This window comes from Lynx canadensis, chromosome F2, assembly GCF_007474595.2.
Source record: "Lynx canadensis isolate LIC74 chromosome F2, mLynCan4.pri.v2, whole genome shotgun sequence".
Classification (NCBI taxonomy): domain Eukaryota; kingdom Metazoa; phylum Chordata; class Mammalia; order Carnivora; family Felidae; genus Lynx; species Lynx canadensis.
The window spans coordinates 54683030-54706396 of record NC_044320.2 but is presented as its reverse complement, the minus strand read 5'-3'; the positions used below and the strand labels follow the sequence as shown (position 1 = coordinate 54706396).

At 40.4% G+C, this 23367-nt stretch overlaps 2 protein-coding genes across 4 annotated transcripts in view; both read right to left on the bottom strand.

Moving 5' to 3' along the window:
* MRPS28 (mitochondrial ribosomal protein S28) overlaps positions 1-1394 on the bottom strand; it is a 108860-nt gene extending 107466 nt beyond the window's left edge. The window contains exon 1 of the mRNA XM_030304100.1: positions 1141-1394. Coding sequence (XP_030159960.1) covers positions 1141-1356 — 216 coding nt within the window. The 5' untranslated portion in view covers positions 1357-1394. The remainder of the gene's footprint in view (positions 1-1140) is intronic.
* Positions 1395-4331: 2937 nt separating this feature from the next.
* TPD52 (tumor protein D52) overlaps positions 4332-23367 on the bottom strand; it is a 114210-nt gene continuing 95174 nt past the window's right edge. For 2 of the 3 annotated variants that reach the window (XM_030303815.1, XM_030303814.1), the window contains exons 4-8: positions 21300-21401; positions 20171-20197; positions 13091-13132; positions 11544-11592; positions 4332-7095 (exon numbers count right to left, since the gene is read on the bottom strand). In XM_030303815.1, coding sequence (XP_030159675.1) covers positions 6979-7095; positions 11544-11592; positions 13091-13132; positions 20171-20197; positions 21300-21401 — 337 coding nt within the window. In that variant the 3' untranslated portion in view covers positions 4332-6978. The remainder of the gene's footprint in view (positions 7096-11543; positions 11593-13090; positions 13133-20170; positions 20198-21299; positions 21402-23367) is intronic. The other variant, XM_032591962.1, reaches the window with a different exon arrangement.

Genomic DNA, 23367 nt, shown 5'->3' with positions numbered 1-23367 from the left:
CAATTTCATGTCTGCTGAATTTAGTAATAAAAAATTGTGTCTCGGGGCGCCTAGGTGGCGCAGTCGGTTAAGCGTCCGACTTCAGCCAGGTCACGATCTCGCGGTCCGTGAGTTCGAGCCCCGCGTCGGGCTCTGGGCTGATGGCTCAGAGCCTGGAGCCTGTTTCCGATGCTGTGTCTCCCTCTCTCTCTGCCCCTCCCCCGTTCATGCTCTGTCTCTCTCTGTCCCAAAAATAAATAAACGTTGAAAAAAAAATTAAAAAAAAAAAAATTGTGTCTCATTGGGGTGCCTAGGTGGCTCAGTGGGTTAAGACTTCGGCTCAGGACTTCAGCTCAGGTCGTGATCTCGAAATTCACGAGTTCGAGCCCAGCGGCCGGCTCCGTGCTGACAGCTCCAAGCATGGAACCTGTTTCAGATTCTGTGTCTCCCTCTCTCTCTCTGCCCTTCCCCCGCTCGCGCGCGCGCGCGCTCTCTCTCTCTCAAAAATAAAAATAAACATTTAAAAAAATGTGTCTCGTATTTATGTCTATCACTTCCAGTTCATTTATCTAGTAATTTCATCGTATTTTACAAACTATTGCCTGAAACACATGGAAAAAATTTTTAACGTCATTTACAGAAAAGGAAAGCGAAGCATTGATAAATCACTTGCTCAAGTTCGTAGAGACAGTAATTCTCTTCCACCTATCCACTGAATTAACAAATACTTATAAAGAGCCTCGTACACCAGACACCAAGCTCCACGCTGGAACTTCTGTGTATAAAGGACTCCAATAGCAGAGAGGCCTGCCTCTCCCGGTGTAGAGCCCAATTCGTCTTTGAGTCCCAGGAGTCTCCCCAGATCGCCGAACTGGCAGCGCGTCCTGCTGTTTTCCCTTCCAGCACTCACCCTGGAAGACGCGCGCAAAAAAGAGTGGGGACAAAGCAGGTAAAGGCCGCAGGAAGTACAACCAACGGAGAAACATACCAAGAGCTCTCTTGGTTCCAAGTAGCCCGCTGCAGGGCCAAGACACACCCCTGACCCCCGCTCCACCTCCCAGACCAGGCTCCGCCCCGACTCCCGCCCCATCCACCACGCGGGAGCTCGCCTCAAACCCCAGCCCGGTCGACGGTGTGTCTGGCGCAGTTCCTGCAACTCACTCTCTTCTGCGGGAGCTCCCCCTTTCGCCACAGCTCTGAATGCCGCTCCAAAGCGTTCGCGAAGCCGCCTGGGCGCCTTTTAGGCTCTGGGGAGTCGGAACTCTCACCCCCGGAGCTACTCTCAGTTCCCGCGCCTCGACAGGGCCGAGAGAAGAGAAACACTCGCAGGAAATGGCTTTCGGCAGTGACTGCACGGGTCCGGCACAGCGCCGCCATGACGGCTCCGAAACCTCTGACCTTGTACCTCTCCGCAAGCGCGCAGGTCACGGGGCGGAGCAGCGAATGGCCCACCCACTTACAGAGCACTGATGATCCCTGGGCATGCTGTAGTCAGTTGATGCAGGGGAGAAGTGTGGCCACCGGGGGCGGTGGGGCAGATGGTTAAACTACAATCGGTGGATTAAATCGTTGGTGCCCGAGGGGCCGCCTGCTGACCGCAGTCTGCTAAATTTTGCGCGGAAAGCGTTTTTGACTCGTAGGAATTTCGTTCCCCAGGGCATCGCTTGAACCTTGTCCTGCTGTAAATTCTTACAATGCGACACTTGCTAGCCCCGCCGCCTGGGTTTTTTTCTCCAAATGGCCGGAAGACCGGTTTTTCGGGTCTCTGCTCAAATAGGTTCTCCTTGATTACCATATTTAGAATTGGAAATCCAAACACACTGTCGGACTCTCCTGGTTTCCTTTATACCAGGTAGCATTTTCAGTATGGTCTATGGTTTAATTATAATTTGTTTTGCGTCCGCTGTCCCAAATTTGTAAACTCTTTGCTGTTGGGTCCCTGACACTGGGCACGTAATAAGGCTCAACGAACGTTTATGAAATCCTGGAGCCAAGGTTGTTTTTTTCACTTCTGAGATCAGTCCATTGACATTACAAAATTTAATCTAAGACGTTTTTATCATTTGTAGATAACTACAATTCCATGTAAGGAATTAAAGTTCAGAATGTGCCTAAACCTGCACCACCAGAGACCACACCATCACTCATGATTTTCTCCCCTTTTCCCCACCAACGTTAATTCCCAGAATTTGTCCCTTTCCAAAACCCAGCCTAACACCATATTTATACATTTCCTTTTACCATTAATGAAGTCTTACCTGAAACGTGTTTACATTATTATCGGTGGCTATTTCTGCTTATACTTCCCTTCAAGAAAAAGTGGTAAATTGTAAAGTGCATTGGCCAGTGACCTTATGAACCCCTTAGTTCTAGGTCTGACTGTAATCCTGATCTCTGGCAAACCAATTTAATGTTGATTTGACTTCCTCACTTGTAAATCCAATCCATTAACCCCTCTGCTAAATTTTAAGTGCTTTGTAAATTTAACTAAATCAGTAGCTATAGAACACATGGGATTACGAAGGTCCCAGCCCTAAATTTCAATAGATGTATGATATTCATATCCTACCTCAGTCAAATGACAAATTCCTTGAGGATTATGAGAATGGGCATTTTAGGACAAATCCTGAGGTTTTTAATGTATAAATGTTTGTATCAACTGACTTCAAGTTATGCTTAGTTCTTTACCTTTGGTAGAGCATCAGTAGTTTAAGGACTGGACAAATCTAAAAGGAGATACCTACACACTTTGTCCTAGCCTATACCAACTGTAACACCAGCTCTAATGGGAGTATTTTAACATCTTGATGGCACCTTAGGGATTCTAATCCTGTTCTACTCGTTGCACTATGCGTTCTTTCTTGCTTTATTAAAAATACAGGCCTCTCTTTCCCTTTAGCTTGCAAATTGTTAGTACATTGTAAAAATATTAGTAATGGTGGATGGCAAGGAAAGTAAACAGAAAATGGCTCCTTACCTAGTGGTTGTAATTTCATTTATAAAATGGTTACACTGCCACATCCTTGAGGAAAGAATTAAGGGAAATGAGTGAACATGCCCAACACTTACTGAAAGCTTAATAAATACTGGCTATTAATGTCTGGGTGGAGGTGACCAGGAAGTGATTAGAAGTTCATGCCTCTTAAGCATACATAAAAACCTGGAAAGTAAGATAGGACTAGTGATACACTGGGGAGATAACAGTATTACTCTAAAGATGGTCATTTCAGCCATAGAGATAAATAAAATCATTGAAAGAGTCCACGTAGATCAATAGGGATAGGGAATAACATTAAGGAAACTGGAAGAAGAGATTATCAGAAAATAGTCAAACTGAAAAATAAGAATAGAGAACTGATCCTAGAAACCAAGGGGAAGACCAAAGCATCATAAGAGTATTAAAGCAAAAGATCATACCCACTTATAAATATTCTTTTGAGCCTGTTCTTCTGAGCCTATTCTTTTGAACTGACAATTACAAAACTGTCAGACTTTCCTGTATGCTAGGAAAACCACCAAATTAAAAGAATCACACTACCAGCCAACCTCATTATGTAATAAAATTTACCTAGGAGAGCTGGCAAGAATTTTAGTCACCAAATAGCATCTATTTAAGTATGAAGTCCTGGCAGGTGATAGGTACCTGCGGGCCCTGCCCTCTGGAGGCTTACAAACTAAGAGTGAGTTCTTTTGGCTCATTCTGATTTGGTTCACTTTGATTTCAGAATCAGAATATGGAAATTACTTGCATAAGGTTTGTAAATTTATTTAAAACTGATGCTTTAAATATATATACTTAAGTTTATTTATTTGGGGGGGGGGGAGGGGCAGAAAGTAGGAGAAAGAGAATCCCAAACAGGCTCAGTGCTGTCAGCACAGAGCCTGACGTGAGGCTCCATCTCATGAAATATGAGATCATGACCTGATCTGAAGTCAAGAATTGGATGCTTAACCGACTGAGCCACCCAGGTGCCCCCAAAGGGATAATGCTTTATATTAACTCTAACCCAACATGGTCTCTATAATTAATCCAATTACAATGGGACAGTCCCGAATTAATGGCCAAATGTTTCTTCACAAAACAATCTGATTTTTCATCTGGGTCTTCAGAGCTATAAAGAAACACATGTGATCCTGACATAGGACTTTATGCAGCAACTCCTCTGCCTAGATACAGCAAATAGTCACTTACAGTCAACATGTAGCTTATTCAATTTTGTTTGACACACTTGATTCCATACAGCTACTTAGGGTTTTTTTTTCCGTATCTAGGATATGAAGTGTCTAGACAGAAGTTGTATAATGGACTCACCTCTTTCCTTGATAGGTAATACATACAAAAGAACCCATACCCAAATTACAGAATTTTTATTGTTTTCAAATACTATACAAAAAAAAAAAAAAAATACAGTGTGCATTTAATGAACAGATCCAGAGACAGTGATTCCATTTAAAGATGTATTTTCTCTATTTCAATAGTTTAAGTTACTAAAATGATAATCCAGTGAATTCTCCTCTCTTTTATTGATTCCTTTGGCCTCATAAACATAAGAATTCTTGCTTTATTTTCCACAAACTCCATAAATTGAAGACATTGTTTTGTAAAAACGGGTTAATTTCTGGGATTATTTTCTTCTATTACACTTCTTGAATTCTTCAGTATGTGAGATTTCACTCTCAAGTTGCTGTTTTCTTACAGTGTCAAACACAAAATTCAATAGAGTGACCAGGACCTCTCTGGTATTCTTAGTAATCGCTATGATAATCCAAATTTGTTAAATATCTGTGAATTTGTAATATTGAATCTTCCACAAAGACTATTTTGAATAATATTTCTAAGTCCAATGTTTGTTTTTCTAAATATCCTCTCGCTTTTTACTCCTTCTTTTAAAATGCAGAGTACTTTGCAATCTGTTAAATCATTTTAAAAGGTACAGGTAGATGTCTTGAAAAGTGATTCCCCAGTTTTTTTCACAACAATCACCAATACCCACATACACCCATCCCATTTTCCAACCCTTGTGCTATCATTTCTCACTAAAAAAGTAAAAAGATTTGAGTATATTTCACTCAGCTAAAGAAATTTCCATCTTACTCCATTTTGTCTTGTTGAAAGATAGTAATGGGGCAGGACACCCAAGAAACAATGTGATGAAAAGATGATGTTGTGATTTTTTTTTTTTAAATGAAAGACTAGTTGGAAAAAAATAACTTAACAGTTATGCTGAGTAACCAGAGTATTTCTATAAAAAGACAAATTTCTACAGATCCACTCCTCCAGGACAATGCTTCAACAACTAGGACATTTGCCTTAAAGCCTCTTTAAGGAAAGAATTTATATGTTAGTCTAACACCATTAAGCAGTGATTTAAAGCAGATAGTAAAAATAATATTTTTGTTTTTTTTGCATAGACACCAGTTGATTATTTAATACAAGCTGTTTCCAGACCATTGGTCTCACAATAAATATTGAGACCTATACTACTGATATACAGAATTTATTAGGCTTTTCACATTTAATAGAGCATATTTTCAGTTGCATCTAAAGTGCTATAACAAAAGCTCTAGCAATCAAGAATGGTAGCATGTTACTTATGACAATCGACACTTGTGGCTTTTCAAATTTGGTTTTCATAAGATAATTTATCCTGAAGTAAATCTAGTCATGCTTTTAAAAAAATGCCTTAGGTCACTCCAAGCTTGGCAATTAACATTTGGCATAAACAATAAAACAATCACAACTTGATAAATAACAAATACAACATTATAGGCCATAACCATACACAGAATAATGAAAAGGTAATAGTGATGAATAAGTAGCTATTAGAATAGAGTACCTTGGCCTCCATGCAGATACTTTGAGAGGCTTTGGTTCATTCAGCCCTGCCATTTTTTCAAAATAGGGGGCAATGTCTACAGTATCATTGTATAATTTGTAAGACACTGAAAACAAGTAAGTAAAAAACAATGAGTTGATTTTCATTAATGCATTAAATCCTCAGGAGTTACCACCAACCCCTTATTATAAAATCTTTTCAAGTTTTTTAGTCCTACAACTATGTGTGCTTATTTTTAAACGGTGCTGAATGAATTAAATGAAGACAGCAATGTTTCCCCTAACGTGATTGATTACAGCTAAAAATCTTCCAGGCTTTCGAATGGAACATTTGTTGAGAGTGTTCATATTTCAGCTTACTAAGAATTACAGTATGCTTGCTTCAGAATGTTATTTTGCAATTTACTCTGAAACTAAAAATTTAATCTTGTGAAAAATAAGTTGATATAAATGGCATAATAACAAATACACTAAAATGGTTACTGTCACAAAGGGTGACACGGATAAGATGGTTCCACTCTGGAGTCACCTAGGAGTTTGAATTGCTGTACATGTTGTCACTTACAAACCATAACAAATTGGATGTAGAGCTGATTTATTTAGTCTGCTGTCTTCAGACACACACAATAGAAGATACCTCATACCAGAATGTTTACTCAAAAATATTTTTTGTAGCTGGTAACTCTTCCCTTGGAGGTAAAGAAAATTATGCCAAAACTTTTAATAACCAGAATTCAGAGAACTTTAAATTTTAGTTAGCAATCAAATATACAGAGGTTCAAAGAGAAAACAAAGAAAATCGTTTTGAAGACAAAGATCAAACTGACATCCCAGAGCCAGAGCAGTTTTATAAAGTAGGAAAGCAGTTATGAGAAACCTGACGATTCTTGGACCATTCTAATGAGGATCCCCAGGTATTACATGTGTTTTTACAACAGTGTTTCCTATATCGGGGGCCTTAAATGCACAGGAAAGGGTGTTTCCCAGGAACAGAGGTGAAGATACTTTTATGGTGTTCAACCCACAAACTATTTGGTCAGATGAACATGTAAAGCTAAGTAAAAGCACATCCGGTGGGAACTGAGAGCAATGAGTGTTGACATGATGTGCTTGGATGCTGCTTGCAGCGGCTGGCAGTGGGCGGCATCACACAGGTAAGCACCTCACAGGCCCCCCTGCGTCTGCTCCGGAAGAGGCTCCGAGGTGGCACTGGCATTTGCAGTTGAATTCAAGACTTCTCCGAAATCCCCACCAGCAGGCTTGGTTCCCCCTACCTTAGACTTTTAAAAAAAAAAGTGCAAAAAGGACAAAACATCATGAAACGAAATGCTCAGCTGACGCTGCAAAAAAAAAAAAAAAAGTAACTCGGATTTTACTTTGAGGAACACATAAATCAGGCACCTAGCAGCCCAGTGACTGTTCTCCGCATGTATGGAATTTAGTACTGTTGCAACATTCGGTGCCGCGTAACAGAAAACCGTGCAGTCTTCTCTGCTGAAATACTCCCACCCCTCCTCTTTTTTCCCACCTGCTCAATGCTCTTCACAGGGAAATTTGTCTGAAAACCTTTTTCAGATCTCTTATTCTAAAATACCTACTGAAGTCTCTTTATATTTGGATAGCACTTTGTATTCTCCAATTGTTCATTGAGCTACACTCATTCAAGAAATAATAAATACAACAAAGGAAAGAAATATATATATATATATATATTTTTTTTTTCCCACCTATGGTGTAAACTTTCTAACCCAGTGCTACTTAAGGTGTGCTTTAATCGTAACACACAGACTGACTCCGTGACACCTGGGAGTTTGTTAGGAAGAGTCTCAGACCAACCTCCCCGCCTCCAGCTACAAAGATCTCCAGGGGCTTCTTGACAAGTTAAAGTTCGTGGAGCATTACTCCAATTGATCTGGCCTGATATTGTCAATAAACATTTGTCTGCATGAAGAGGTCTACCATACATTTGGATAATACTTTATGCTTTTCCAAACCTTTATGATGTCACTTCATCCTTAATAACACTGATGTATCTATGCTCTCTCTGTTACATCCTTAATGACCAGCAAGACAGCTGACTAACATTAAGAAACCAGTCAACAGGGGTGCCTGGGTGGCTCAGCCGGTTAAGCATCCGACCTCGGCTCAGGTCATGATCTCAAGTCCCGAGTCGGGCTCTGTGCTGACAGCTTAGAGCCTGGAGCCTGCTTCCGATTCTGTGTCTCCCTCTCTCTTTGCCCTTACCCCGCTAGTACTCTCTCTCTCTCTCTCAAAAATAAATTTAAAAAAATAAAATAAAAAAAAAAAAAACAGTCAACCAACAATGAAACTCATAGGTTTCACTTGACCTGCTCTTAGCTCAATCTTAACCGACTAGCCACAGACACATTATCGGCTGGAATCTTGTTGAAATTTTCTCTCCTTCTTTTTGGTCTCCCATCCATAATCTCTGAATTGTCTGAAAAATCTGCACAACTTACGTCCACTGTATATTTGTTAAATTTATTAAAACACATTTCTTAATTATAGGAAAATACTAAGACCCTTACACATGTCTAACATTGAACACCTCCCTCCACAACTGGTTCCTTCTCTATTCTTAAGACTTTACATAACTGTAGCACTCACCTAGCTGCCTTGGCCAGACACCTGGGAGTCATCCTTGATCCTGCTCCATCTTGTTCCACATCCAATCAGTCACTAACTTTTTGGCTGTCACTTCTAAATTCTAAATATCTCTCAACTCTGTCCCGTCAGCACTACCTTAATTCACTCCACCGCCATCTCTGGCCTGGATTACAACTCCTTCCTCCTAACCAGTCTCCCTGGCTCCAGAACTCCTTAGATCTGCAGGGCACCAGTGACCTTTCTAAAATGCACAGAATACACCACCCACATTGTTTAAAATCCTTCAGAAGCTTCTCATTGCCCTAAGTCCAAATTCTTTAGTGCAGCCTCCCCATCACTCGAGCTTTATCTCCTGCCCACTACCCTACAGCACAGCAAAATGCCTGGTATTCCTCAAAAAGGTGTCAAAGCTTTTAAAACATTCTCCTCAACCTAAAGGCCTCCTCCATTTATATTATCTTGTCCTGTAAGAAACCCTCTCTTACCTTCCTTCCTAAGCTAGGTCAGACGTTTCTGCATCCCCAAGTCTCCCCGTCATGGAGCCTTACCTTACTTTTTGCTTTTTTTTTTTTTTTTTTTTTAATGTTTATTTATTTTTGAGAGAGCGAGAAAGAGCAAAAGCAGGGGAAGGGCAGAGAGAGAGAGGGAGACACAGAATCCAAAGCAGGCTCCAGGCTCTGAGCCTCACACGGGACTCAAGCTCACAAACCGTGAGATCATGACCTGAGCTGAAGTTGGACGCTTAATTGACTAAGCCAACCAGGTGCCCCCACTCACTTTATTTTCAATGGCCATTTAATTGCCTACACATCTTGCAGAAAGGGTCTGTATCTCTCTTGCTCACTGGGGTATCTCCAGGGCCTACCATTCATCATCTGGCACATGGCAAATGCTCAATTATCACAGATAAATGAACCAATCCAAAATCTAAACGTAAGTACATGTAGACCCAATATTTAATTGAACATAAAGGTAATTTAGCAAAATTACATCCCAAGTGTACAACTCTATTTTACAGCTTTTGGGGGGATAGCTGTTTGCTATTCTATACTTCTAAAAATTACATGTTTTTATCTGAATGGTGCCTAGTCATGTTTCAAAAGCAAGTTTCACCACAATTTATAGAATCTAAATACACTCAGAGACAGAATATATAGTAAATGACCTGGAAGTTTCTAGTCCTCTTCAGTGTCTAAAGAATACAGCTGTTTTTTCCAACCCGTCATTTCAAAAACTAATGCTTAAGGCAGATTTCAAGGAGAGACTCAGGATAATCCTAAATAGTGACAGCTGACTTCCTACAATGTACAGTTTAATTGCAAACACATGACTAGGCATTAAAAAGAATAAAGCAGGTCTCCTACTGACCTAGAAGAATGACTAGGATATACTTGTTGCTCATCAAATATGTATTAAGTAGCATCAATGTGCCAAGGACTAATCCAGGCCCTTGGGAAGCATGAGTGAGTAAGAAGAACAGGTCCCTGTGTTTGTGGGATCATACAGCACATATGCTAGTGGGGGCTGGATGAACAAGTTATAGGACTGTGTGTGCAGTTGTGATTCATATCTGCAAAATGTTTATACATTTATGTGGAAACAGAAAAGGTGTGTATTAGTGTTTGTATGGACAAGAAAAAAAGATCCAAACCACACTACAGTGTTTGGGTTCCTTTCCATAAGTAGCCCCTGCTTCTGTAATTTAAAAAAGATGCATTTAAAAATAAGTAACTCAGGGGCGCCTGGGTGGCTCAGTCGGTTAAGCGTCGGACTTCGGCTCAGGTCATGATCTCATGGTCCATGAGTTCGAGCCCCGCGTCGGGCTCTGTGCTGACAGCTCAGAGCCTGGAGCCTGTTTCAGATTCTGTGTCTCCCTCTCTCTCTTTGACCCTCCCCCGTTCATGCTCTGTCTCTCTCTGTCTCAAAAATAAATAAACGTTAAAAAAAAAAAAAAATAAGTAACTCGGTTACGATTATGAAAGACTAAATCTGAATATTTGTTTTTAAGCAGATTTATATAAAACGCTTAAGATAATAATTTTAATCCTTAAAAAATACCCACAGTTAATTATCAGGATTTGTTTAGGAAGAAATGAAACACTGCTTTGCCCAAACTGAAGGCTGGGAACTGTCAGGAACCAGACAACCTTTCTGGTCGCTTGTGATCCTAAGAGTTAATAATTTTATAGTTTTGAACATAATTTTGAAAATATAATTTATAAATTAATAAAAATAATCACTGAAAATGCCCACCTTCACTGTAATCAAAGCAATCAAAAAATAAAACAGTGAATCATCAATAGTGATCACCATCATAATACAAATGTCTAATGACTGAGGATTGAACAATCAATATCTGTCACAAGGTACATGTAAACATCCATTAAACATAATATTGAGGAAGAATATTTAATGATAAAGGAAAATGTTTATGTTGTATCTGGTTAATCCCTTCTTAAAGCATTAACATTATAGTCCAACTATATACATATCACTGGCTCCGGGTGACAGGACCAACTTTTTGTGTGTTTTTTTTGGGCTTTTCGATGTTGTTGCTAATTTTCTACAATAAAATTTATATTAAATTTTGTTAAATTATAAATGTATTGGAGCAGTACACACTTCTCAAGTACTACTGGCTTTTTAAATTACACATTTCCTTTTAGCATTTAGCATCTACCATGCTACAACATACACTCAAAACATTGATTAAAAGAGTACACATCACCTATAATAACGTAAAGAATAGGGGCGCCTGGGTGGCGCAGTCGGTTAAGCGTCCGACTTCAGCCAGGTCACGATCTCGCGGTCCGTGAGTTCGAGCCCCGCGTCGGGCTCTGGGCTGATGGCTCAGAGCCTGGAGCCTGTTTCCGACTCTGTGTCTCCCTCTCTCTCTGCCCCTCCCCCGTTCATGCTCTGTCTCTCTCTGTCCCAAAAATAAATAAACGTTGAAAAAAAAATTAAAAAAAAAAAAAAAGAATAAAGTCATCAAGGCTCTAAATATTTTAGAAAGAAGGAGTAATGTGAATAATTTACCCACAGCAAAAAAATTTAAGGCACCAAGCAAGACATCACTAAGATTCTATTCATCTCTACTTGCCTTTAAGTTTTCAACTTTTTCTTCAAATGATTTGAAAGTTGGGGAGTTTCTACGGAGAGAAAGAAAAACAGTAAAATTACAAACACTGAAAAAAACTCACTGATTTTGAAACATCATTAGTTGATTGTATTCCTCTTCACAGTTATTCTCAATCAGCAAAGAAACAGATTTAGCTGTGTATGTCTGTGCAGGCATAGAGGCAAATATGTATTATTAGGTAAGATGATCAAATTCTGGTCTAAGATTTCTACAACAATGCCTTCAGTTCCACAAACAGCCTGTCTCAGATATACATGATATAGATGTAGTCAAGTACATGTGTGAGGAGAAGGAACAAAGTCGGTAAGACACGAATTCTGTCACTTCTCTAACCATCTAAGTGTGCCACCCTTAGATCAGTTTAATTTTGGTTAAGGTAACTATACTCTAAAACTCGTGTTTAAATTCACATATTGCCTGGCAAAGAGTCCTACATGAACCCCCATCACCAAGCAGGACAAGCAGACCACATGAGTTTCCACAACAGGGATCCTGGTTCCCAGGGAGCAGCAGTAGAGATGAGGAAAGAGAGACCAAAAGGAAGGAAGAAGCACAGAAATGCGGTTTTGCCTACATCACAAAGCTGCCCCAACTGACAGAGCACTCTGAGCCCACGGAAAGCCTCTCCCACGTCTTCACACTCATCCATATTAATCAACGAGGATCACAGAACCTATGTCACTCACGTCTGGGTTTCCGAAGCTTTTAAACTATCCACCTGACCTCAAATATCCTTCCTATTACATAGATGAAAAAGGTGAAGAAGGGAACAAGGGGTTCTCTCCTTTCCACAGTGGTGATGGGCAACCAGGCCCAAGGGGTAGTCCCCCAGATGCATCCATAGCTCTTGGGAAGTTGTGGGCAATGCAAGTTCTCGGTTCCCACCTCAAGCCTATAGAAATCAGAAACCAGAGGGGGCGGGGTTCAGCAAGCAGGGGGTTTAACAAGCTCTCCAGGTAGTTCTGATGTATACTAAAGGTTAAGCCAAGCATGTGTTGTTAAAAATCCCCTGCCTCTCTGGAGAGATTAAGGAGACAGTAACATGCACTGCTTGCAGGTTGTTTCCTGATGGAAGAGGATGGCAGAATTGAATCACAGTTGGCTCCAAATGTCAGAATAGGATGAGGGAAGTGGAAATAGGGAGGTTGGAAAGCCGAGTAGCTTTAGCAGACAGAGGTGGTGGGACAGCTGTCATCTATGAAGAGCTTTATTAGATGGGTAGTGTTCACTTTTACAGTTAAGCAGATTTAAAATATGAAGCAATTTAATAGGTTTACAAAATAAAGTAGAAATAATAACTTTTTTTTTAATCACAAACCTTTATTGGATCACTTGCACCCACCTTAACATTATAGAAGGAGCAACTGAAAACTGATACAGCGTTAAACGCGCAGCTTGTTTAGAGCAGAATCCTAGCTCCCCGCTTCAGAACAGTTCAAGTTACACATTGAAATAAAGAATAAGAAAGAGTAAGATCAGCTACATTTTGTAAAAATAAAATACTTTACCTCATAGCAGGCATGCTAATTGAATGTTGAATGGAGCGGATACTAAGAGGCAGCATTAAAAAGAGATAGACATGAAGTTAGTATCGTGATTAGACATTATAAAACGCAGCTTTCTAGGGGCTCATTCCTTTGGCACCATGAAGATTTATCTACTTTTTGAGGTGGAGGGGATAAAAATTATTCCAATGCACTTGTATCCATGAGCAAATTATTTTTGATTCAATTTTTTATTGTTCTTCTAAAGTTATTTATTTATTTAAATGATCTCTACACCCAACGTGGGGCTCAAACTCAGGACCCCAAGATCAAGAGTCGCACGCTCCAACTGAGCCAGCCAGACGCCCGTTCATGAGCCAATTTAACCCATGTAGTTGACAGAGCTAATAATTCAACCTTGCACTTTTATAGCACTTTGAAAATTCTACAGTGCTTTTCACCTGTATCTATGGGGCATCAAGCACCGAGGCTCAGAAGTTAAGTGATTTACCCAAGGTCACAGTAGGACGGAACCTGGGTCTTTGGGACTCCTGATTCAATGTTCACCGCCTCCCCTCAAAAAACGAAGCGCACATACAGATACACACACGCACAAGTGAGGCTGGTGAAGGGCGCCAGCAGCTGCCTTTCTCCCACATATTTGTGACCAGACCAAAACAGGAAGGCTTCAAAATAAATCACCTATTTGACAACTGAAAGTGATTTAGAGATCACTCCTTAGTAGTAGTTATCAATTTTCTAATAAGAGACACTTGTACTTCAGCCCAATGAACTAAATGTTCTTAATGGTCATTTTTGGCCCTTTGTTTTACTAGCACCAACTTCTTTCTCAAAGGCAATGCAGTTTACCGACCGTTCAGGCTCAAGGTTATCTACTCTCAGCCATCTCCCATAGAGACCACCTCGCAAGATGAAAGCACTTTAATTCGTGGGCTCACAAAGTCACTGTAAATTGCTGATATGATTACTATGCTTACAGTATTTTGATCACTGGCATAGCCGCTTTGGTAGGAAATCTTTCCTTCAGGTAAGCTGGACAGTCCAAGGTATTCTTAATTATACTGGAATATTGCATGTGTGATTTAAGTTTTCTCAAAAAATCAGTTGTTACACATGACAGTGTGTTTTAAGAGTAGCTCCCCAAATCTAGTTTTGCACTAATATGTAGTGACATGAAGTATGATCTAGATATAAATCAAAATATACTGGCAGTTCACATAGTCAAAATAACCAGTAAAGTATCTGGACATCTTCATACTTAATGTCATATGTAACACAGGAAAGAATACAGGCAGCTCACCATTCTCTCTATACTATAACAGTGGTAGATACCTTGGGTACAAGACTACATTCTAGGAGAATTGGCTAATGCTTTTCCTGCTTAATCTATTGCAGTGGGCTAGATCCATACTTGAAGGATAGAGATTCATAAAAATCATCCTTCTTAGTTTACAATACTATTAGCTACTATTAATTAACAATCATTTACACTAGTTTAGAGCCTTCTAAAGAGTCTGTCTAATCACATTTCCACAGCCCCCTTCCATCATCGTCAGTAATGATAACTGCATCAGTAGGACTCCACCCACCACAACTAATCTCCTGGTAATCTGCAAACTGTTTGGAGTGAATGAAAAGAAAGACAAAACAAAAAAAGAGGACAATTAAGATTCTTATCCTGGGATTTTGTACACTAAACCACTGGTTAATGGCTAGGTACATGAGCTGAAAAGTTATGTGGGCTTAGACGTTGAGGAAGGCCTTTCATGGGACCAGGAGGTACAGGGTGCAAGAATGCAGAAGCAGCCAGTTCCCCAAGAAAGGACTGAATATAGTGCACGGAGAGGTAGAAGAAAGGAAGCAGAGATGACCACACAAGGAAGAGGGCAGGGTGAGAGAGGAACAGCAATTTCCTTGGCTTCTGGAAGCAACCTTGATTTTACCAGCTTTCCAACCAGCAGGGCTAGTCTGGGTGGGGAAAGGGCTTGCTACCTTTCTTCTCCTCAGATTCCAAAAGAACTTTCTATGCGACACATTCTCCTTCTTAGGGAAGCTGGTTTACCTAATTTTTTGTTCCTCATAACCAAGACTCTTCACTAGAACATTCATTTTGGCAGAATTACCAAATTCTGGCAAAAGAACGGGAGTGATGGCTTGGATGTATGATAAACTGCTTGTTCGTGGGACTCCCTGAATGAATTCAATAGTATCAACAAAATGAGGAAATACGTAAAGTGCAAATTTCAGAAATCCATAGCTAATTGTAGCCACTGTCCCTAAACACCCACTTAAAACTCATTCCTTCCAATGGTCATTTTCTGGGTTCTGTGCCCCTTGAACCAGCATACAAGCTAGTTAAGAGGAAACAAGTCAAAGGCAAAGTGGAAGAAATGATCATAAAATGAATTCTAAATACATCAAGTTGACTGTAAATTCAACATCCAGGGCACAAATTACTTCAGGATTATCCTACATAAGAAATAAACCAAGGTGATGAGAGTTGGAAAACTGAATAGTAAACATCGCCCCAAATTATCAGGGGATGGAGAATGAAAACAAGAAGTCAGTGCAGAGCTATGCCTGTGTGTAATCAAGGGGTCTCCCCTGATTAGGTAAGGGATGGGAGTGGAACATTAATGTAAGGAGGTACCAGGAAGAAAGGGGAAACTCACAAATAAGGCAAATAAGAGAAAACAATAATGCTGGAAATACAGCAGTCTCCGTCTCAAAATAAGTAAACATTTTTTTTAAAAGTTATTCTTTTGGGGCACCTGGGTGGCTCAGTCAGTTAAGCGTCTGACTTTGACTCAGGTCATGATCTCACATTTTGTGAGTTTGAGCCGCATGTCAGGCTCTGTACCAACAGCTCAGAGCCTGGAGCCTGCTTCGGATTCTGCGTCTCCTTCTCTCTCTGCCCTTTCCCCTTGTGCTCTCTCTCTGTCTCTCTAAGATAAAAAAAAATATGTAAAAAAAAAAAAAAATGTCATTCTTTTAAAAAGCTGAATTGATTTTTTAAATTTTCCTGGTTTCTTACACAGTTCCTTGATCTTTTCATCCCCAATCACAATAAAAGGGGAGACATAAAGGGAGGAAAGAGAAGAAAGGAAGTGGTAGGTACTACACAGAGAAAGAAAAGAAAGAGTTAATGGTTAGCATGTTTGAATGCTTACTAGGTGCCAGACACGCTTTTGAGAGCTATCTGTGTATTATTTTTCCATTGTGCCCTCACAATAATTTCTTGACTGTAAGTGATAAGCCAAAGTAACTGCTGGCCAGTGCCTGGAGGGGCCTATTCTTTTTTTTTAAATTTTTTTTTTTCCACGTTTATTTATTTTTGGGACAGAGAGAGACAGAGCATGAACGGGGGAGGGGCAGAGAGAGAGGGAGACACAGAATCGGAAACAGGCTCCAGGCTCTGAGCCATCAGCCCAGAGTCCGACGCGGGGCTCGAACTCACGGACCGTGAGATCGTGACCTGGCTGAAGTCGGACGCTTAACCGACTGCGCCACCCAGGCGCCCCTGGAGGGGCCTACTCTTAAACCTTGATCACTTTGGGGAGGCAGAACAATGCAGAGAAGAATACAGGCTCCAGAACCAGGGTGCTGTCTGGGTTCAAAGCTTGGGCTTCAGCCACTTAGCTGTGTGATCTTGGGGGGAGTCACTTAACCTCTCTATGGTTCAGTTTCCTCCTCTGCAAAATCAAAAAAACAACAGCACTTACTTCGGAGGGACTATATAGAGCCTTGCCTGGGACAGAATTATTCACCATTATTATTACTACAGATGACTTTAACAGAAACACACATTAACATTTATTTCATATTACAGTGCAGTCTTTAAAACGTTTGCATTGCACCCAGTTGTTATTTCAGTTGGTAACTCGGACCACACAGTCTGGACCAAGGTCTGGCACATGGTTAGCGTTCAATAAATACTTCTGAATGAAAGCATGAACGAACAAAAACTTGTAACTAAAATTAGGAAATATGGGCATGAAAGGTAGAAAAGTTCAATAAAGCTTTTCAAATTCTAATCGAAAAGTACTCTCTGAAAGAGAAGACATCATTTCTGTTCCCGTTAAGGGGTGAAAATTTTCAGCAAAACAGAATGGTCTGGAATAACCTTAATGAGTCCCAAACAAACAAAAAAAGATATCTAGAGATTTATATGAAGAAATACACACGTTAACAGGAGAAACTTCCTTTGGAAATAAAAGCAAAGTTAATTAGCACTTCCTCTTTAAATATATCAAAATTCTTGACTAATGAAGCTGCTGAATTACTATACTATACTATTAGTAACACTGAAAATGATGTTTAACACTGGCACCAAGGAAAATGAGAAGGGTTTCTCTCAAAAAAATTCCAAAGTTTCTCTCAAAAACTTAAAGGCATGAATCAATGCTCAACACATACGTATAGACAATGAGCAAATATGAGATGGGTGGATATGAACACAACACCTGAGGGGAAAGGCTGGCTGTCCCTGAAGAGCTTCCCACGATAGTTCTCATTACCATGTCCCACATCTGGCCCTCAACCCAGCTGTCACAGACACCTAATTCTCAGGGGACTAAAAACCGATCTCTCTCTTTTCTCCTCCACTTCCTCATCCTTGCACACCCCACCTGGGGTGTAAGGAACATATCTAAATCCCAAGTATCAATTTATTAATTGACAATGTGACCTAAAAACTGTTGCAGGGTCTAACAATTCATGTTAGCAAATCAACCACAATTCTGTCGGAGAGTGAAATCATTGCCACAAGCTTGCTGGGTACACAGGGACTCAAAACAAAGGGAGGTTGACAGGATTAAGCAACTATTTCAAGCACTTGGCAAAAGAGGCCTCTCACATCGTCTCCATGGGAGCAAAGGCCTTGCTGCTGGGACTGAAACCCTCAAAATCTACTTTCCAAGCTTCCTCTCCTTGGACAGTTTTTGGGCCAATATTTGCCACCGTGACTCACTGATCTCAAAGGTGCGGTTTTTCTTCATACAGGTTTTCTGTTATGTATGTTTTTATGTGTTTCTGTTTTATATGTTCTCATATACTTTTACATGTGAACACACGAAATCAGATCACAATCAGGGCTTCTTGGCCGAGAAATTTAAGTGACTTTAGCCAACTTTTAATCTGTGAGACTTACAAAATTTAGCTTTCAGAAAATAATCTTGTATCTCTCATTTCCAGGTTTTAATCAAAAGTCTTACTTAAACTTCCACGTATGGATACACAATATATTATTAGAAACAGGACTAAAAATGGCAGAGTGTAATCTCAATTATAGTTTTTAAATGAAATAAAAAAAGTTGACTGTATAAGGAGCTAGAAAAGAGGGGCAATACCTAATCTGTTCCTGGTCAATTAATAAGACAGCACATCCTGAGCCATCTTATGTGAATTTGCTTAATCTTAAAACTACAGAGAAAGAACAGGGATGTGTACTGATGAAACATTCCCCAACAGCACATACATAAATATTTTTACATTTTTATTTCTATCACATTGTTATATAATCCAGGGTTAACAGGGCTCTTCCACCTTAACTTATTCCTAGTCCCAACCCCCTTCCCCTACTCCATCCACTCAAAGATTTTTTTTTTTTTTAAATTTTTTTTTTTCAACGTTTATTTATTTTTGGGACAGAGAGAGACAGAGCATGAACGGGGGAGGGGCAGAGAGAGAGGGAGACACAGAATCGGAAACAGGCTCCAGGCTCCGAGCCATCAGCCCAGAGCCTGACACGGGGCTCGAACTCACAGACCGCGAGATCGTGACCTGGCTGAAGTCGGACGCTTAACCGACTGCACCACCCAGGCGCCCCAAATCCACTCAAAGATTGTAAGGTCTTTCAGTATGAGAGCCATATCTGATGTATGGTTATATTCCGTGGGCCTGTCCACAAAATGCAGTCTAACAGGAGCAGAATGGATCCTGTGACTGAATACGTATTCACACAACTCAAACGACTGTGGATAAAGTGGTCTTAACAGCTGCCTAAAGCACTGAGGCCATTTTTAATTGAATACCAAAAATACAAAACCACCTATTTCTTGATCTTCTTATCCCTATGGTTGGCTCTGACTTCCTGGGCCAAGTGTCACTAGGCCAGAAAGGCCTCAGCGATAAGTTTAAGTTTCCTTACTTAAGCAGACAAACAGCTAGACTATAGCAAGTGACTGAGAACATAATTCGCACTAGAAGAACAGAGATGGAAGCAGCAGACCATGTTGTCTTTCCTGCTTACACTCTAAAGACCTTTCTCCAGCTTAGTTTTCTCTATTAATTGGATAAACAGTCTGTATGGGAGACAGAGAAGAGGTTTGCTCAGCATCACAAAGATTCCTTCTATAAGGCATGGTTTGGGCTGACATCTTTTTAATGTGTGTGTGGTTGATTGTTTGTTTGTTTGTTTGTTTTAGCCTAATAGGCTATTTTTCCTTTTGCAACCATGAAATTTCCTTACCTGCATATGCAAAGAGTATAGTGTAAAGAAATTTAAAAAATAGTAAAAACTATAAGCTAGTAAAACAAATACTGGAAAGTGCAGAGTAATGGGTATATTTTATGTCTACTTTACCACAATGAAAAAAAAAAGTGATCAGAGTAACCTGTAGAAGACGGAAGACTGACATCATGAGGCAGTACATGTGCACTCTATTACAGAAGCATAATGGGACCCACGTGAAGGAGAATTCCAACATCCTTACAAAAGCACCAAAGAAATTAAAGCATCAAAAACAAACAAAGTCAGACATTAAAAGGGAGGAATTCTGTATGCCATGGTTGAGCTGCTTCTTTTGACCACCACCAACAACAAAAAAGTAAGAAATGTCAAAATCATTTCCATATCCCTGAACCACAATGTCCAATTATTCTTCTTTTAATTTATCTGTTACCCACGGTATACAAAAACCCTCCCTTAAAAATAGGTATGCACTAAGGAAAAAGATATTCCAAACGCAAGAAAAGTATGCAGTGGACGAACACAACCATCCAACGTGGCATAATAAAGTCTAATTAAGCACACTTGTCTTAGACACCGGCTACAGCTGCAGGGATGGTTCAAGCTGTCCTTACCTAAAGGAATGTGAAAAGGCTTGCATTCTGTAAGAAGCCACAGTAAGCATTAAAAAAGAAAGTAGGTTCTGGTAAATCTAAAACAATGGAATAACCTACTTTTTAAAAGTCGTGTAAGGCTTAAACTGGACTCTAAAGGTCTAGACAATCAAGCTGGCATAGAGAGACATGAGAGCACCTCAGAGATGTACATAAATTGTCAAAAGAAAGCAAGTAAGCTATGTTTATTACACAGACGCTTAGAATGATGATGGTCCAAATACAAGAAGTCCTTTGGATTTTTGGGTACGTAATAAATATACATTGGTTGCGAAACTTATTCAACCAACAAAATTCTGGTTGTAAAAGCTACATTCCCCACAAATGAAAAACACAAAGTCATGCAATCTGAGGGTTTTGTTAGTAAAACAAAAACACTTTCATGCCAACAGAAGCACAGCAAATTTAAACCATGTTTGTCACTTTCAGTGCTATTTGAATCAACATGGCGGGGGCAGGGCGGGGGGGGGGGAGCAGGGTGGATGCACAAAAGCACTGTGAAGTGGTTTTATTAAAACTGCCAGGAAAATTCTGCAGACTCATCTGAAATATAAATGCAAAACAAAAAGCAAAGCTCAATATCAAGATGTGGGCCTAGGCATGAATGTAGAGAGAGATTACACATTAGTACAAACCAGGACACGGATGAGCATGTGGTAATCGCACCATGGTATAACAGTGTACCACGCAGAACTGAAGCCGGTCTCGGTCCACGCGTGCAGGCAGCACTCCTGGACCTGTCACCAGGAGGACCACAGGCTCGGCCCACAACCACAAACTTGCAACCACAAGAGACATACTTACCCTGCATGATCAGGAAGGACTAAAAGGACACAAATGCACAACCAGAATTTTCCAACAACCTTAAAAGTACTCACAAGATGATTATTTTGAACGCTATGCCTAAGAGCCAGAAGGCTACGCCTAAAATAACTGAGACAATATTTCAGGTCCTGGTTTGAAGGAGAGGCCTCCCTCACTTGAAGACAGGAGAATACAGCATTATCCACAAAGTCAGGAAATACATGCAACCACAACGTATTTTAATTTGCCTCAGCTACTTAATGAGCAAGGAGAAATGAGGACATACTTTACATCTTCCAGCTTTTTGGTGATGACCGATCCAACAGATGAGAAAGCAGCCGATGCCTTCTGTCCAGCTTGAGATAAGGTTTCAGAGGTCTTTTTGTATCTATATTAAATTATAAAAGAACAGAGTAAAGAAAAGGTAAGCTAACCTTTTCTAATAGCAATAATTTAAAGAATGATCACCACCTCTTGGAGAGCTCTCAAAAACCTTTTAAGGGGCGCCTGGGTGGCGCAGTCGGTTAAGCGTCCGACTTCAGCCAGGTCACGATCTCGCGGTCCGTGAGTTCGAGCCCCGCGTCGGGCTCTGGGCAGATGGCTCAGAGCCTGGAGCCTGTTTCCGATTCTGTGTCTCCCTCTCTCTCTGCCCCTCCCCCGTTCATGCTCTGTCTCTCTCTGTCCCAAAAATAAATAAACGTTGAAAAAAAAAAAATTTAAAAAAAAAAAAAAAAAAAAAACCTTTTAAAAAAAAAATTGTTTTTAGAACATCCCAAATCCTTCATAACCACCAGGACAACATCATCACATCGTTATATCGTTAACCATCATGCAGGCTCAATCTTCGGCAGTGCCCTAGGACAGCCAAACAGACGCCTATAAAGGCGGGGCCAAGGAAATCGGGGTAAGGGGTAAAAATAGTCATAGAGAAAAGCTGAAAATCAGCCAGAGGCTGAAATTATACCTCTTATTCTTCTCCACTAAAGCCAAACAAAAATGAAATCAAATTCCTCACATGCCTTTTATATCTTTATTCCCTAAAAAGGGACCAGAAGCAAGGTAAGGTCCCTGTGTACTTTTTATCCAAGTAAGTTATATGGCCGTAAAGAATTTTTTTTAATTTTGCATATCTGCAGAGCTACCACATAAGGACTTGTGGACTCTCGACGGAATACTGAAAATGACTCAAGTATGATATTTGCTATAGCATAAAGCTATCATTTACCACCTTCCTCTTCCCATCTACCCAGGGATTAATGAAGGACAAACAAAACCAAACGAATATGGTAGCTACAAAGAGGTTAAGATCCTCCTGTTATTGACAGGGATGCTCAGGCATTTTTACTTATCCCATCAAGAAAAAATACTAAAAATAAAAAGCTTATGGTGATTCACAAAGAATCTTATATGGACTTATATGGGTCGGAAGTGGACCAAAGGGGGTAGACACCCTAGTGTGTACCTAGTGTCCTAGTGTCCTAGTGTTGTCATGTCAAGATGCAGTCAGCCACACTGCTGCTGGTAACCAGCTCAGCGCATGGATGAACACAGACTTCAGGTGCACCTGGGTGGCTCAGTCAGTTAAGCGTCCAACTCTTGATCTCCACTCAGGTCACGATCTCCTGGTTTATGAGTTCGAGCCCCACATCGGGCTCTGTGCTGATAACATGAAGCCTGTTTGAGACTTTCTCCCTCCTTCTCTTTCTGCCCCGCACTCATGCACATGTGCTCTCTCTCAAAAATAACTAAGTAAACTTATAAAAAAAATTTTATAGAACATACTTCAGAATTTGTTACCAGAAGCTTGCTCCTCCTTATGCTAGGAAACAAAACTGCATCATGATTAAGGCCGTATCAAAATGTATGTGATCAAAAAGACAAGAAGATTAAGGGGTGGGCCTCTGCCACCAGCACATATCAGAGACGATGAGCCAAGAGTCTTATGAGGAAGTAAAAAGAAGACTGGCTCTGTACTTGGTCAAATCTGAGTTCAAATGCTGCCCTTACATTTTGAGTTTTGTGACCTCAAAACTTATCTGATCCGTTTCCTTCTCTCGGGCTATCTCACCACCCACCCTATTTGGTTATTCTGAGGACTAAGTGACATAGGTGCATTTCTGGCAAGTCAATATATAACATTTTTGGAACGTAAATGTTAGTTCTTCAACTCACATACGAGGCTGGTTTTCTTTCTATCCCCTAGAACAGTCTGAAAGACCAAAGTTAGAGAAGAGTCAGGTACACTTGAGAACTGGGCGGGGGGGAGTGCCCTGTGTAGTACAAAGAAGAGTCGCAGAAGCATCCCTCAGCCCCTTTCAGTTCACCTACCCAGACAAAAGGAGCAAAAGTGTCCT